The sequence below is a fragment of the Ctenopharyngodon idella genome, chromosome 22 (assembly GCF_019924925.1).
Source record: "Ctenopharyngodon idella isolate HZGC_01 chromosome 22, HZGC01, whole genome shotgun sequence".
In the NCBI taxonomy this organism is placed as follows: domain Eukaryota; kingdom Metazoa; phylum Chordata; class Actinopteri; order Cypriniformes; family Xenocyprididae; genus Ctenopharyngodon; species Ctenopharyngodon idella.
Window position 1 is genome coordinate 19,768,667 of NC_067241.1, and position 17,742 is coordinate 19,786,408.

Consider the following 17,742-nt stretch of genomic DNA (forward strand, 5'->3'; position numbering starts at 1 on the left):
TGAGTTATGAGGTTGACGAGCCATTTTTGGTGGGACTACTGTCCTAGGCGGATGAACATTAAAAGTCATACAGCCTATAGGTAAGTCCTATGAGTGTTACCAGCAAGGGCATACAATTTAGTAGGGACATCATGTACTAATATTCAGCGACTATTGAATTTACCCTAATAATTTTGCATCAAACAATTAAAATATTTATATTGTATAACCAGGATTGTTGTAATTTGATTCATACCAATGACATTACCTGAGAAGCTAAAGTGAATAAGCTAACCGCGACCTTTCAAGGACGTGCATTTAAAGGGATAGTTCCCCCCAAAATTAAAATTCTGTCATTTACTCACTCTCAAGTTGTTTCAATCCTGTATGAATTTCTTTCTTTTGCTGAACACAAAAGAAGATATTTTGAAGAATGGCTGCAACCAAACAGTAGATAGGCACCATTGACTTCCATATTTTATTTTATTTATTTTTTTGACTTCCATAATATGAAGCAAATCTGAATGTTGATATGAAATATCCACAAAAATGAATATTATAAAATACATAAATATTATGAAAAACAATACTAAAATAGCGTGCAGCAGTGTTCGTTAAAGGGATAGTTCACCCAAAAATTAAAGTTCTGTCATCATTTACTCACCCTCAGGTTGTTCCAAACCTGTATTAATTTCTTTGTTCTGTTGAACACAAAGGAAGATATTTTGAAGAATGTGGGAAACTGAACAATTCTGGGGCACCACTGACTTCCATAGTATTTTTTTTTTTTCCTACTATGGCAGTCAATGGTGCCCCAAAGCGGCCTGGTTACAAACTTCCTTCAAAATATCTTCCTTCGTGTTCAGCAGAACAAAGAAATTCATACAGGTTTGGAACAACTTGAGGGCGAGTGAATGATGACAGAATTTTCATTTTTGGGTGAACTGTCCCTTTAAAGGGTTAGTTCACCCAAAAATGAAAATAATGTCATTGATTACTCACCCTCATGTCGTTCCACACCCTTAAGACCTTCGTTAATCTTTGGAACGCACATTGAGATTTTTTTGTTGAAATCCGATGGCTCCGTGAGGCCTACATAGGGAGCAATGACATTTCCTCTCTCAAGATCCATTAATGTGCTAAAAACATATTTAAATCAGTTCATGTGAGTACAGTGGTTCAATATTAATATTATAAAGCGATGAGAATATTTTTGGTGCGCCAAAAAAAAAACAAAATAACGACTTATTTAGTGATGGGCAATTTCAAAACACTGCTTCAGGAAGCTTCGGAGCGTTATGAATCTTTTGTGTCGAATCATGATTCGGATCTCGTGTCAAACCGCCAAACTGCTGAAATCATGTGATTTTGGCGCTCTGAACCGCTGATTTGATACGCTGATTCATAACGCTCCGAAAGCTTCATGAAGCAGTGTTTTGAAATCGGCCATCACTATATAAATCGTTATTATTTTTTATTTTTTTGGCGCACCAAAAATATTCTCGTCGCTTTATAATATTAATATTGAACCACTGTACTCACATGAACTGATATAAATATGTTTTTAGTACCTTTATGGATCTTGAGAGAGGAAATGTCATTGCTCCCTATGCAGGCCTCACGGAGCCATCAGATTTCAACAAAAATATCTGAATTTGCGTTCTGAAGATGAACGAAGGTCTTGCAGGTGTGGAACGACATGAGGGTGAGTAATAAATGACAGAATTTTCATTTTTGGGTAAACTAACCCTTTAATATAGCAACAGTAGGGTCACGAGCATTGATTAAGGAAGTTGGTTAAAAGCGATAATATTTCTCGATAAGTCTGATGTGATATCAGACTCAATATGAAACGTGTTTTGTGTTTTTTTTTTTTTTGCTTGTATTGTAAGTATCCTATTTTTAAACTAATGAGGCAAAGCTATTTTTGAATAATAGAGTGATACAAATGCTGTCGATGATGTCAATTCCCTTTAAAGCCACATGTCCTGTCTAATACTACAGTTTGCTTTTGATACATATGTATAAAAATACTGTCAGATGATTTCATTGTCAGTTTGGTTTTAATTGTGTCTGGGTTACCAGAACAATAGGCCACATCTACTTACAAGAAGTTTCCTTAAATTTACATTAGGTGGTGCCAAAACTACACACTACATATGACTACACTTGTTTGATTTTCGTAAGCCAAGCTATAATGACGTAGCATAACAATATTAGTGATGATACTGAAGGTATTTTAAAGTTATATAATTGACATGAAGAGATTTGTAGAACTTTTATTACACGTTTCTTTGAGCTTGGATGTCAAACAGTATAAAGTGTACATGCAAAAGTCCACTGTATTATTTAAAGATTTCTGTTAGTTCAAACAATAAGCTGTTTCACACTATAAATTCATATCTCAGTAAATCATTCTTTCAAAATTCATCAGACATAAAATACAATACAGGAACAGCAAAAACCAAGGGATATTGATTTCAATACAATGTTTATGATTATACTGGCAAACTGTAAAGGCAGGACTGTAGATTTCAACAGACTTGTTCTGTTTTCCAGCTTTAACATGAGGAAAAGGACTTCCAGAAGAAGAGCTTGCATGGAGATTTATCTTTAGGGGTTGGCTGTACAACAACAGAATCCTCTCCCAGTTTGCCATTCAGAAAATCAGGGTCAAGATCAGCTAGTTCTTTACTAGTGAGGTTCAGCTCTGCCATATCTGTCATCATCTTCGTCAACAAGTCCTTTTGGTCTTTGGTAAGTATCTAGAAAATAAGAGACATTTCTGTGGGCTTGAGTATCAGACCACTTCTATATTGATTTTTACAGCATTAACAGTATTACAACACTGCAGTACAGTTATTTTTAGCATGTGATATAGATCTTAGGAAATACAAACAAATATGACCACATGTATTTGATTTACCCCCAAAAACACCACAGGCGAATAGGGTAAAAAACATGATTAATCACAGTATATATAAAGAAATGTTGTTTAAATATGCAAATGAGGCATTATCTAATTAAATATGCACTGATTTGCATACATCTCCTTTCGATAACAGGTTCAAATTTCTTGTTTCATTTTATTGCCATATTAGAGTTAAAGGCTTTTACAGAGAGGATTTCGAATATCTCTTTTGTCAGTCCATAAATCAGAAAATACTGTCAGCAGCCAGAAAAAAACAAACTGTTTTAGTATTAAAATGTTATATAAATCAGGCAAATGAAATATGAACAAACCCCTCTGGATATAAAAATAAAACTTGAAAATTTGGTGCAAGTAAGTGCTACTGAAATGGAGATTTCTGGATCAGTGCTTGAGAAAAAAAAAAGGCCTTTAAAAACATGCATTGTAATTTAAAACTACAAATGCAACAATAGTTTAGCCTGTAGTGTGTTGCCTAAAATCAGAGACTCACCTCATTGGTTTGTGATAGTTTGTCTGGTACAGGTAGTGCCTCACCATTCCAGACCACAAGGAGTAGAGGAAACAGGCTCAGCAGCATCCGCACAATGAACATGCTTCTCTCGACCGCTGAGCGATTGTCCCATCCAGCTCCCATTGTCATGTTTTACAGAGGTACCCTCGCAAACAATACTGATACAGTACAGGATGGGAAATCCATTAGGAAATTACCTCATTTAGTGATATCTAAATTAGGTTATTGTTAATTAAGAGGGCACATTAGCATGTTTTAAATAAATGGACTATTTTATCTTATCTTATTGTGGGGACACCATCTTGCACAGTTTCAAGGGTAAATCGTACAAACATCCTTATCAAATGTACAGTAATTTATTCCATTAGTTCCTATATGACAACAAATACAATCCCCACATGCTCTAAAAGGCACCCTAAAGTCACCTTAACACAACTGTAATCATGCATAAAGATGAATCATGCTTGATTATACATACATCAGCTCTTAAAGGAAGTGTTGATCTTTGGTAATAGTCTGTTCAAACTGCAGCATCTCGTGTTTGTGTCGGACTTAACCGTAGTCTGACTCCTCCCCACTGCTGATGCATAATTAATCAGGAGACGGATCAAAAGATGGTGTCCACTTCCTCTCCTGGCTCTCCATGTGCTGAATCACCTCATTCACCATGATGAGTCAGCATCATTTGCCTGCGATTTATTCGTTCCGTCATTCTTGTAGCATTTTAAACAAAATATTAAGATGTTTTTTTTTAGGTTGCACATTTCCCCAAAACTTTGTAGAGTAGAGCTGTATTATAAGCTTTCTCAATAAAGTTGAAAAACTTCACACAGGAGAGACGTCATTATCACACTTATATGGTAGGCACTATAATGTTCAGCTCTTTGATCTTTAAACCGGTTGGAGGTGAATTGGGAGGTTAAGTGTGATTTAACCAGGAGGACATCTTACTTTTACAGCCTTTATTTCCCCATTTATGAAACCTTCTTTGTTTGATTCAACAATAAACAGCTTACATATCAGAAAGCATATATATATATATATTCCAGGAAAGTTTTATATATCTTGGTTTTAATGTTAAAAATCACAAATGAAACTTGCTCCTCTCAGGATAGTGTCCTGTCAAGACCTTTCAATATATTTACATATTACTAAATATGACAATATAAACTATATATATATATATATATATATATATATATAAGAAAAATATTAGATACAATTTTAAAATACTATGTGAGACCATTTTACACTGTGGAATTTATAAATATTAATTTCAGCTGTCTGTTAGCAGGCAAAAACTTTGTAGGTTGTGTATATTATATGTGGTTTGTTCTCATAGTCACTCAGATGAGCTTATTACTAATGTAAACAACCTCATTAATACAAACAAATCATTCCTGCCCTCTCCTGGTGACAAATTAGAAGTACATACAAATAAACAAGTTACATATCTAGTATTTTCTGTTAAAAATAGTAAGAGTAAATCCTGTTTGCTGTAGACAGCATGTGAGTGAAGAAGACAAAAGCTAATTAAAAAGGGATTGAAATCTTTATTTAGCCTAATGCAGTGCAATAGTTACCCATAATCCAGGGTTAACGCTGTGAACTCTGGGGGCAAAGTATGACTGGTCTACAGCAGGAAGAATCTCAGAAACAACTTTACTCGAAATGTTGCGTTTGCGACAGTGCACCTTAAAACTACAAGAAAGGAGCTTACAAATAGTGTATACACTGATTTAGTATGAATAGAAATGTGTATTTGAACTCTACTGTGGGCTGAACGTCAGCTCTTCAGAAGGAATGTGATCAGCTGCTCTGGTCCTTCATCAAGAGGGGATGATGTTCTTTAACATGACTCTTCATTTTAGGCGTTATAGGATGATGACGACACTTTTCCTCCGTGTCCTGTCCAGTTAGTGTGGATGAACTTCCCAGGGTTTGATAGCAGCTCATACGTATGGGCACCGAAGTAGTCCCTCTGTGCCTGAATTAGTGAAACAATGTTGGAGGTGATATTAGCTCATCCAATATTAAATACTGAGAGAGAACAAATGCTTAAGCATTAAATTAAAGAGAGACTTTGAGTGTCTAATGCAAGAGTACTAATTCTCAATAACACTAACAAAAAAAAAAAAAAAAAAAAAAAAATTATATATATATATATATATATATATACTACCGGTCAAAAGTTTGGAAACATTACTATTTTTAATGTTTTTTAAACAAAGTCTCTTATGCTCATTAAGGCTGCATTTATTTCATAATAAATACAGAAAAAACAATAATATTGTGAAATATTATTACAATTTAAAATGATGGTTTTCTATTTTAATATACTTTAAAATATAATTTATTTCTGTGATCAAAGCTGAATTTTCAGCATCATTACTCCAGTCTTCAGCGTCACATGATCCTTCAGAAATCATTCTAATATGCTGATTCGATACTCAGTTATTATCAATGTTGAAAACAGTTGTGCTGCTTAATATTATTTTATAACCTGTGATACTTTTTTAGGATTCATTGATGAATAAAAGGTCAAAAAGAACAGCATGTATTCAAAATATAAATATTTTCTAACAATATAAATCTTTACTATCACTTTTTATCAATTTAACACATCTGACCTGAATAAAAGTATTAATTTCTTTCAAAAAAAAAAAAAAAAAAAAAGAAATGACTGACCCCAAACTTTTGAACGGTAGTGTATATTGTTACAGAAGATTTCTATTTTAAATAAATGCTGACATTTTAACTTTTTATTCATCAAAGAATCCTGAAAAAGTATCACAGGTTATAAAATAATATTAAGCAGCACAACTGTTTCCAACATTGATAATAAATCAGCATATTACAATGATTTCTGAAGGATCATGTGACACTGAAGACTGGAGTAATGATGCTGAAAATTCAGCTTTGATCACAGAAATAAATTATATTATAAAGTATATTAAAATAGAAAACCATAATTTTAAATTGTAATAATATTTCACAATATTATTGTTTTTTTCTGTATTTATTATGAAATAAATGCAGCCTTAATGAGCACAAGAGACTTTGTTCAAAAACATTGAAAATAGTAATGTTTCCAAACTTTTGACTGGTAAATAAATACATTTTTACTTATTTTAATTTTATTTAACAAATAAATAGTATTTTAATTAAAAAACAAACAAACAAATAAAATAAAAAAAACCTATCATATGAATACTAAGGCTTCAAATGGCTATTACCATACTCATGTCCATGAGTAATCCCTGTGATCTCCCATATGGCTGGTTAGAGAGAGGGGGTTTATGTGAGGTTTACCTGCAGCAGGTTTGCTGGGAGCATGTCGTGCCTATAACCATCGTAGAAGGACAGGGCGGTGGTGAAACACGGCATGGGGATCCCCTGCTGCACACCTGTACTTACTACCCTACGCCATGAGTCCTGCAAAACACAAGCCACGTTTATACACTGAATAAAACACATTCTACATGTATTAATCACCATGGTTTTAGCAGTCTTTCAAGGTAAACCAGGATTCCTACACATTTACCATTTCAAAATGCATACTTTTCCAGAGTTCTTTGTAGATTTTTACGACCATATTTAACATCTGATAAATGGTTACATTCTCACTATGTATGCCAAATAATTGCTGGAATATTGTAGCGGAGTACTTTAGCTCAAACAAACCAAGTAGCACCAAACCCAGACAAGTTCAATTGCAGCATTTTATTAAAACTACACTAAACTACAGGATTACATTTGATTGGCTTTCACACTTTCACTAAAATAGTTTGAAATATTCTAAACTATATTATAAGTTTTAAAATAATATCACTGAATACATTCATTTATTCATCTTATTTTCAAAAGAATGGCAGGATCTGCTATCTAGTATAATAATGTTTGCTATACTATATATTTACTGATTATTTCATACTGCATAGAAACCCTGGTAAACACACACACACACACACACAAAACCGTTTGTATTTGGCTTCGCTGTAGTAATTGCATGCAGTATTAAAATGAATATACTTTGCTTTGGACTGTGTTCCTGGTGTATATATTTGGAAGCCACTAAGTGAACATAGTTTTTGCACATTATTTTGTAGGGGCACTTTACACATACATTAATGTAAACTGGCTTATGTCTGCCGCTGATTTCTCTTCTATCCCTTTAGTGGAAATATTACAGGAAATGGAGCAATGTGTGGTCACTTCCTGTACCTGACAGTCCTGAACAGCCTTACTGAAGAAGTTATCCAGCAGCAAACTCTGCAGCTCTGAGTTCCGGTCAAACGCTTCCTTGATTTTTCCCAAGAAAACACTGCGAATGTAAGATTCATAACCATTATTCACAGCTAATCATAATATTGTAAAACCAAACAGTTTCCTCATTTCTGTGCATGTGGGATTTTTACATGAAACATTATCACCACTTCTTTGTGTTTACAGAGTTGCAACATTCACAGGGTGAAGAAAAGATGAAGTTCCATATGATTTCATTGAGTATTTCATCAGACAAAACCAGTGTTAGGGGAAACGCATTACTTGAGTTGCGTAATCTGATTACTTTTTTTCAAGTAACTAATAAAGTAAAGCATTACTTTTTCAATTTACAACTGAATATCTAAGTTACTTTTTCAAATAAGTAACGCAAGTTACTTTGTTTTCACATTTATTGACCAACAGCTCTCCTGTCGTCATGTTAAGACTAAATGTGAACATGCATTTACTCATCTCACTCGCACGAAAACATTCAGTATTCCTCAAAATTAATAAAAACAGTGAAATTCAATCTCAGAATTTTATGCAAACCTGTAATAATTAAATATATAAAATTACACAAATATACTTTAATCTCACTTTATTGACCTTCAATGATGCAATTCAACCATACTAATAAGCAAATATCATTTTAGATTAGATTTAAAAACAGGAACTTCCTTCCTCTGTATCTTATTCTTCTTTAATCCAGAATGGCAGCACAACTGAAAGGTTTGTTTGAGCTGCGCCCTCTACTATACAGTCGTAAATATGTATTTCCTTCAGCTTGAGGCTTAATTCATTTCATTTTTGGTGTGAAAGAACCTTTACATTTGCCAACAATAGAACTTTTTTGTTGGTATTAAAAACAAACAAGCAAGCCCAGATCAATGAGAAAAAGTAACGTAATGCATTACTTTCATAAAAAGTAACTAAGTAATGCAATTAGTTGCTTTTTTTTAGGGAGTAACGCAATATTGTAATGCATTCATTTTAAAAGTAACTTTCCCCAACACTGGACGTAACTACCTTTCTTGATAAGCAATCTGAATATAGCATATATTCTTACGAATTTTTTTAAATCATTTTGAGCAAAGCCTGCTCACCTGCGGATGATGCATCCGCCTCTCCACATCAGGGCAATAGCGCCGTAGTTAAGAGACCAGCCAAACTCTACTGCAGCCTGTCGCAGCAGCATGAAGCCTTGAGCATACGAAATGATCTTTGAGGCGTACAAAGCCTGAAAAAGAAATTCAAATTAAAACAACCCTCCACTAAAAACACATTCTAATAACTATATTACAAAAAAAGTGCTAAACATTAACTTATGTGCATTTAAATATGAATACATAAACGTATGCATGGATATAAATAATCCATATTTTACAACTAATTCTACCCCACCTTTCTAATATCTTCAAGAAACTGTGTCTTGTTTCCGGTGAACTTGACACCCTGGGGGCCGGAGAGGCTCTTACTGGCCTGAACCCTCTCATCCTTCAGAGAGGACAGACATCTGGCAAAGACAGCTTCCCCTGTGAGTGAAAGACACCACGCACAAACAATCAGCTCCAGTTACAGACTGCATCTCTGCTCACAAAATTAAATTATAATCACCATTAGACCATGTCAGAGACACAAAAACATTGTAGGTTGTGTATATTATATTTGTATATAAATATTATATACCTTTAAAAAAAAATGGCCAGGATATTTCTTTTTCAGGTAAGGGTTACCTATGACTATATAAATATACTATCCATTTATATAGAGCAGCTCTAATAAGCCATTATTCACCATGCCTTCAAGACACACCAGTCACAATGTATAATTGACTTCATACAGTATCTGGCACCAGGTGCTTGCACTGTAGACACTAGTAACGTGCAATTCTCAATGGTGTACCGAGTGCGATCTTACCACATCTACAAACACAAGAGACTGGAAGCTAAAACCCAAACTCAGCATGACTCTGTATTATAAATCACCCAACCCAAGGCCAACAAGTGTGGGAAGAGGCAAGTGGAGGAAGGGAAAAAAAAAAAAAAAAAAAAATCAAGTGAAAAACAGCCAGTCATGGTGAGCTCAGCACTGGAATGCAGCCTATTGAAAGAAGAAAACCCTTCTCTACAAGCATACAAATCATATCTACTCTCTCACACTTCAGTGCTGCACAAACAGCCTTTTGTTGGCCACACATATCCATTTACCTGACACTAAATATACAAGCTTACAAAAATCTGACAGATACACATCAAGTCAGGTCAAGTTTATTTGTATTGCACTTTTCACAATACATAATCCTTCAAAACAGCTTTATATAAACTTTATGCATCAGCATTGACAATTATAGTTAACTGTTTTTTTTCCCCATTTATTGCTCAATCATATAGTAACATCATGTTTCAAGCTTACTAACTATCAAACCACCACAGATCTCCACGAGGTTTATTATTATTTGCAATTTATTTGTTCTTTTTTTTTTTGCATTATCTGTTTTTCTTTAATTCGCAAGAAGCTGGAAGTTATACCAAAGACTATAGAATAACACAAGACGTGTCACTTGTATTGTTTTGAATGGGAGAAAGTGCAACGCGCAATATGGCGGAATAAGTCCCGCCTTCTAAATAAGAGCCAATCGCCGATTGGTAAAGTCATATTGAGTGAATATTCATGAAATTTCCCCTGTTGTGGGCGTGGCCTTGAGACAACGCGCAGACGAATGGAACTGAAAATATTAGTGCTCAAATTGAACTCGTTTAATGGATTATTTCAAAACGGTAATGAAGAGTCAATGTTAACTGCAACAGCTGACATTTTCAAAACTATGAATATATTGTGTAATATGATAAATCGTCTGTGCTGTTGTGCCTGATTGATTACAGACATTCGGATTTCGGTAAGGACACAGCAGAGCAAAAAATGAGCGAATAACTTATTCTAATCTGGGATAGTACAGTTTATTACTTGTGCCCTATTAAAATATTTTTAAGCTAGCCTGTTGTGAGTCATCCTTAATTTCTTCTTTATTTCGCATATAGCCAGTGTTTCTGTTAATAAACTACATACCTGAGGAGAATGTTTTATTAATCTTGCAGTCAAACATTGCAATTTGTACTTTATTATATAATACAGTGTATAAACCTTTAAAGCATTGTTCTGATGGCCCGGTCTTTCTTATATAGGCCAGCAGTTACCTCAAGAATATTATTCTATTGTTTTTCAGAAGCTTCATTTTGCTTTTGTGATGCATATCATCATCATGTAAAGTTACTGTCTGTTTCAGACTGGATGTGAGTGCTGAAGTCACTGTAGCTCTGGCAGTGTGTGATCTGGACACACATGGAGGCTGTTCTCAAGGCCGTGTTTTAATAATCTCAGACAGCAGACATTCACTTAATTTTGCTTTGTTAGAGTTGATGAAAAGCATACAACTGTAAAAACAATCCAAATAAAACACTAAAAAAGATGACATATTTCATTTGTTTACATGCACATCATATTAACCAACATCAGAGAACAGTGAACATGAAAGTGTGTTGTTAAATTATTGAAATATTAACTTTATTAATCTCAGGGGGACTTCAAGTAAATATTTTAGTTCAACAGAGTTTGGCTGACAAAAACGTTTGGATCAGAAGAGGTATAATTGTATACTTGTAAAATGAGAAGAAATACTTTTGAATAATATTTTCAAATCTTAAACACGATTAACACAACATTATGGATTATTAAATTTTGGATGATTTCACTTACCATTTATAAAACACATGACATGAAAGTAGGTTGTTTTTCAGTGCAACGTATGGTCCAAGAACAGACATGATGTATGCTTATATATATGTGTGTGTGTGTGTGTAAGAAATATTTAGTAATATTTATTATTAGTAGTTATTTCTCTAAACGGTATTTTACTCTTAACTAAATAAAACCTGTTTTTGTTAATGAAAACAGGATGTGCTCTTTTGAGGGTCCATGTTAAAGGCATAGTTCATTAAAAATAAAAATTCTGATGCCCTCATCTTATTTCCAAGTTGTATGACTAATTTTTTTGTGGGACATATTTTGAAAAACGTATTTTTCATACCATGGAAGTCAATGGGCACCAAAACTAGTTCTACTGGTTCCTAATGTTCTTCAGAATATCTTCTTCAAAGAAGACAAGAAAACATACTGGTTTCGAACGGGTGAGTAAATGATGACAAAATTTTCATTTTTGGAAGGACTATAGCTACCTTTAATCTATTATAATCAATTAGTACTTGGAGACTAGTGATTCCCAAATAGGTGTGGAAAGATTTTGATGTTGTTTTGTTAAAACTTTAAAATAAAAAAAATGTGACAGATACAAGTAAATGTGCAATTGTGTTACTTTAATTACAATTTTACATAATATCCAGTATAATATGAGAGAACAGGAAAAATGTGTAGTTTGGTGTTGATAAAGGAAGTTTGAGTCTTACTGATGTGGCTGTGGAGACTGGGAAACACTGGCTATAAAATAAATTAAGAATTATACAAATACTCACACCAGGGGTGCGTTTCCCGAAAGCATCGTTGGTGAACTATGGTTGTAAGTCCCATTGAACTCTATTGGTAACGACGGAACTTGCGACCTTAGTTCGCTTTGGGAAACGCACCACAGGCTAGCTTGTTCTCTCAAGGCCACGCCCACATCAGGGGAAATATCATGAATATTCATGTATACTCCACCCACTGGAACAGTTTTTCACAGGAACCTAATATTACGCAACACCGGTTCCAAATGCATGCCTCCGAAGTGAGGCACAAGAGACGCGCATTAGCTTGAACCAGCCTGAAAAATACAGTTTTTTTGTGATGATTTGAGCGTTTAGAAACAAAATTTATGAGACAGATGTTGTCATTTTTGTAGGCCAACCCGGAAGTTAGCGGCGCACGGTTCCCTCAATCGAAAGCCTATGCATTTTTCCCATAGACTTTTGGGGAAAAAAAAAAAACAAAAAAATAAGCTCTGTGTTTAACAAAGGGTTATGACACTTACACGTTTTGTCTATCAAGATAATCTTTACAAGTTACCACAACATTTATACATTTTGAAGCCTAAATAAAGTCGTCAGATATAAAAAGCTAACAGTAGGCTATAAACGGACTACACCACACCATGGTCGCGGATCAACGTCACCACCACCAAGCTTCCTCAAACTTTATTAAAAAACGACTTTATTCAAAAACATGCTCGCTAATAATGATCTGCGCTGTGTATGAATACTTAACCACTTTTTCATGAGAAATGCTGTCCAAATGTCCTGTTTGTCATGATGACGTCTAAAGTCCCCGCCAAAGGAAGTAGTCCCTTTTAGCAATTTGTTAGCAACCGCCGTTTTTAAGACACAATAAAGGTTCACAAGTGGGTTATAACTGGTGTGTTTTATGTCATAGATCAAAACGTGAAAATATTTAGAGGCTTTGTTAACCACAGACCTTATTTCAGGCGATTTAGTAAAAACTCATTCAAAAAACCCATTGACTTTGGCGTGATGGAAATAGAAGTCCTAAAATGCTAACTCGCTTCCGGGTTTTGCCTACAAAAACACGTCATCCCTGAGGTACTCTATTATTACCCCCCTAGTATTGGTAGGTTTAGGATTAGGTGTGGGGGAGGGGTTAGGATTAGGGGTGGGGTTAGGATTAGGCAATCAGATAGCGACTTCAACGAGGGGGGGTAATAATTTGGCAGGGAGTCGAAATTCGGCACAACACCGTTTATCAGTTTTTGCAAATGAACTCTTCAAATAACGTTACACTTTTTCTGGAAAATGATGGCATATGATACAAAACATTTGCTTATTTGATATGTTGTTTTCAACACATTATTACTGATATAAACCTCCTCACCTTTGTGTAAAACTGTTGAAACAATGTGCACTATTAAATGCTACTAAATAAATGAGACTTGATTATTATTATTACAAATCATTCTTGCTAATTCAAAATATATTAGCATGCTAGATAACCAAATGATTAAGTTACATTTGTTAAATGTTACAGTGGCACACTTATTGTTGAGCCCTGCACCAAAAGCCACAGCACAGGAGAGAACAGAAAATCCCACTTATGTCACATCAGCTGAAGAGGTAAACAGCAAAGCTGCTTATGGAGATACTTCATTCAACATGTTCTTGTAAGGCCAAGTGACTCTCTCCCGCTCTCTAATTAACAGAAAAACACACCCATACCTGGGAAATTACGCAAGAGTTCAACTTACCGATCAATGTGACAGGTGTGCCGTATTCCAAAGCGGAAATGGCCGTCCATTTCCCTGTGCCTTTCTGCCCGGCGCTGTCTCTGATTTTGGGCAGCAGGTGAGTGCCATCTGCGTCCTTAAATTTCAGGATGTTGGCAGTGATTTCAATGAGGAAAGAGTCCAGCTCTGTCTTATTCCATTGCTCGAAGGCCTGATGGGCAAACAAGACAGAAATTTTGTCTCAAGAGGAAGTAGACAATAACAGTCCTTCAGAAGGAACAGGGTGAGGTGTATTTCAAAATACAAACGAAACAAGGAAGGTGGAATTAGAGAAGAGACAATACAGAGGGGAATTAAAGAATTACATCATCAGGCACTGTTCATCTACATTACAAAAAGATTAGTAATCGAAGGAGTTTGATATCTAACCTGAGCCATTTCGTCATGGTCCATACACAGCACATCCTTCATCAGATGATAAGCCTCACAGATCAGCTGCATATCACCGTATTCAATTCCATTATGGACCATCTTAACAAAGTGTCCTGCTCCTTCATCTCCAACCTACAGGAATATCAGAAGATAGAGAATTTGGGAAAAAGTGCATTCATTTAAATGCATACACATCTAATAATAACTAATACTCACCCAGTCGCAGCACGGCTCTCCTGTGCCCACCTTGGCGGCAATGCTCTGAAAAATCTCTTTTATGTGTGGCCTGAAGGAGTAAAATAAAAACTAGATTCCATAAACGTCAACCAGTACATATACAATACTATCATGTACTCATTTTAAATTTTTACTGTATTTTTGGTCAGCATAAGAGACCGACCCCAAACTTCTGAATGGTAGTGTAGATACTATTATGATCACAATTATTAGTGAACTTTTCATTAATACATGCTTGTCCTCACCAGGCATCCTTATGTCCTCCAGGCATCAGCGAAGGTCCATAACGCGCCCCATCTTCTCCTCCACTCACTCCACTTCCCACAAACAGAAGATTCTTCTCCTTCAAGCTCTTACAACGTCTCTATATGAACATTTAGATCAAATATCACATCACCTCATATAAATCACACTCTTATTGGTCTCGTTTTGGATTGGCAAACTCACCGTTGTATCTCTGTACTCTGAATTTCCACCATCAATAATAATGTCACCAGGTTCAAGAAGAGGAACCTACAATATATGGGAAAAAAAAGTGTGTTACTTGATCACTTTGGCAGGGTTACAAAGCAAACTAGGACTGTTTATTCATGGTGACGTTTACCAGTTTATCGATGAAGTCATCGACAGCCTGTCCAGCCTTGACGAGGAGGATGATGCGACGAGGTTTTTTGAGTTTAGACACCATGTCTTCAAGGGACTCGGCCCCGATCACCTTAGTGCCTTTGGCTTCATTGTTTAAAAAGTCATGAACCTTGGAGACGGTCCTGTTGAACGCACAGACCTGAGGAATGACAATAGTTATAACATCTTAAGCATTAAGGGAATCATCAGAATAGGTTATGCAAGAAAATGTAAAAATGTATCTGCACTGGTGACTTACCACAAACCCATGGTCATTCATGTTCAGGACCAGATTCTGACCCATCACAGCCAGACCAATGAGAGCAATATCCGCTCTGTGGAGTCAATAATATAAGGATTATGAGGAAAAAAAATTTGATTACAGAGTGCAAACCTATTTAACAAATGTCAATCTGGTCAGATGACCATAGAGGAGATTTCAACATTAAGTCAGTGTCTGAACCGAAAAAAAAAGTGCTTAATAGTAAGTAGATAGATCAGTATAAAAAGAATTAATGCTGATAATGTGCAATAACTTACATTAAGCACATTTAATTATACTATAAACAAGCAAAGGTGCTCCAGAAATTCCATATCATGTTACTAATCATTTTAAACGTAAAATTAATACTTACTGAGCCATGGTTGAAGGTTGGATTCGTCTTAAAATGACACTTTCGATCTGGGTTTTCACTACTGCAGCACCGTCTCTGATGAACTTCCTCATTCACGGCCTGAGCAGCAGCACTACACCAACTCCCAATGAACACGCCTGACAGATGACAGTGGCTGTTGCGTCATCCGTACCTCCATCTGTGATTGGCGGAGGCTCTCTGAGCAGAGATTGGAGGCTGTTCATTGGCTGTCTGGTTCTGTCCCTCCCCCGTCTGTTCTCCGCCCACTGTGTCAGACGAAGCTGTACGAGCATTTGGCATTGAAGTAAATGGAGAAATAGATTTTCGGTGAACTCTGAGACTGATAGACTTTGTAGGACGCCGTTGCATCACTATCATGATGTGTGTAACGTGTGAAATTTCACCAAATTGATTAATTATTAAATAGATTACTTCATTTACAGATAACGACTTTTGAAGTTTAATTGTGAAAATACTGCATATTAAATACTGTAGCTAAATGAAATAATTGTAAGCCTACCTTTTTAAAGGGTTAGTTCACCCAAAAATGACATTTCTGTCATTAGTTACTCACCCTCATGTCGTTCCACACCCGTAAGACCTTCATTCATCTTTAGAACACAAATTAAGATATTTTTGATGAAATCTGAGGTTTTTTATCCCCCCCCCATAGAAAGCAATGTAATTACCACATTCAAGGTCCAGAAAAGTAGTAAAGACATTGTTAAAATAATCAACGTGACTACAGTGGTTCAACCTTAATGTTATGAAGCGACGAGAATACTTTCTGTGCGCAAAAACACGGCTCCTGCGTGTTTTTCTCCTTTTATAAAAATTGTCATATTAACAATGTTCTACTGATACTTTAATTTTAAGAAAAATATTTAAAAAAATAGTATGTACGATACAATCTGACTTCACATTATTTGTTTTGATGTGCTCAACTCATTGGTTATTTGTTAGATGCTTTTATCAGTTTAATAAATCAAGCTTTTTTGCACATTAAGACAAAATAGCCCATCTGACCAGCAATTTCTATTTAAGAAGTACAGTATCTCACAGAAGTGAGTACACCCCTCACATTTTTGTAAATATTTTATTCTATCTTTTCATGTGACAACACTGAAGAAATGACACTTTGCTACAATGTAAAGTAGTGAGTGTACAGCTTGTATAACAGTGTAAATTTGCTGTCCCCTCAAAATAACTCAACACACAGCCATTAATGTCTAAACCGCTGGCCACAAAAGTGAGTACACCCCTAAGTGAAAATGTCCAAATTGGGCCCAATTAGCCATTTTCTCTCTCTGGTGTCATGTGACTCGTTAGTGCTACAAGGTCTCAGGTGTGAATGGGGAGCAGGTGTGTTAAATTTGGTGTTATCGCTCTCACTCTCTCATACTGGTCACTGGAAGTTCAACATGGCACCTCATGGCAAAGAACTCTCTGAGGATCTGAAAAAAATAATTGTTGCTCTACATAAAGATGGTGTAGGCTATAAGAAGATTGCCAAGACCCTGAAACTGAGCTGCAGCACGGTGGCCAAGACCATACAGCGGTTTAACAGGACAGGTTCCACTCAGAACAGGCCTCGCCATGGTCGACCAAAGAAGTTGAGTGCACGTGCTCAGCGTCATATCCAGAGGTTGTGTTTGGGAAATAGACGTATGAGTGCTGCCAGCATTGCTGCAGAGGTTGAAGGGGTGGGGGGTCAGCCTGTCAGTGCTCAGACCATACGCCGCACACTGCATCTAATTGGTCTGCATGGCTGTCGTCCCAGAAGGAAGCCTCTTCTAAAGATGATGCACAAGAAAGCCTGCAAACAGTTTGCTGAAGACAAGCAGACTAAGGACATGGATTACTGGAACCATGTCCTGTGGTCTGATGAGACCAAGAGAAACTT

The 17,742-nt window shown here is 35.8% G+C and overlaps 2 protein-coding genes across 2 annotated transcripts; both read right to left on the bottom strand.

The window, feature by feature from the left end:
- Positions 1-2,242: 2,242 nt before the first annotated feature.
- Positions 2,243-4,718, bottom strand: sst6 (somatostatin 6). The gene is made up of 3 exons (XM_051879883.1): positions 3,901-4,718; positions 3,402-3,580; positions 2,243-2,744 (listed from the first exon to the last, which is right to left on the bottom strand). The coding sequence occupies exons 2-3, from the start codon at positions 3,549-3,551 to the stop codon at positions 2,541-2,543; spliced, it is 354 nt and encodes a 117-aa protein (XP_051735843.1). The 5' UTR covers positions 3,552-3,580; positions 3,901-4,718; the 3' UTR covers positions 2,243-2,540.
- Positions 4,719-4,955: 237 nt separating this feature from the next.
- Positions 4,956-15,997, bottom strand: pgd (phosphogluconate dehydrogenase). Its single transcript, XM_051879870.1, has 13 exons — positions 15,840-15,997; positions 15,464-15,539; positions 15,185-15,364; positions 15,028-15,093; positions 14,826-14,944; positions 14,560-14,629; positions 14,341-14,475; positions 13,933-14,122; positions 9,090-9,220; positions 8,792-8,925; positions 7,647-7,746; positions 6,735-6,857; positions 4,956-5,409 (listed from the first exon to the last, which is right to left on the bottom strand). Exons 1-13 carry the CDS (start codon positions 15,929-15,931, stop codon positions 5,290-5,292), a joined length of 1,536 nt encoding a protein of 511 aa, XP_051735830.1. The 5' UTR covers positions 15,932-15,997; the 3' UTR covers positions 4,956-5,289.
- Positions 15,998-17,742: the final 1,745 nt, after the last annotated feature.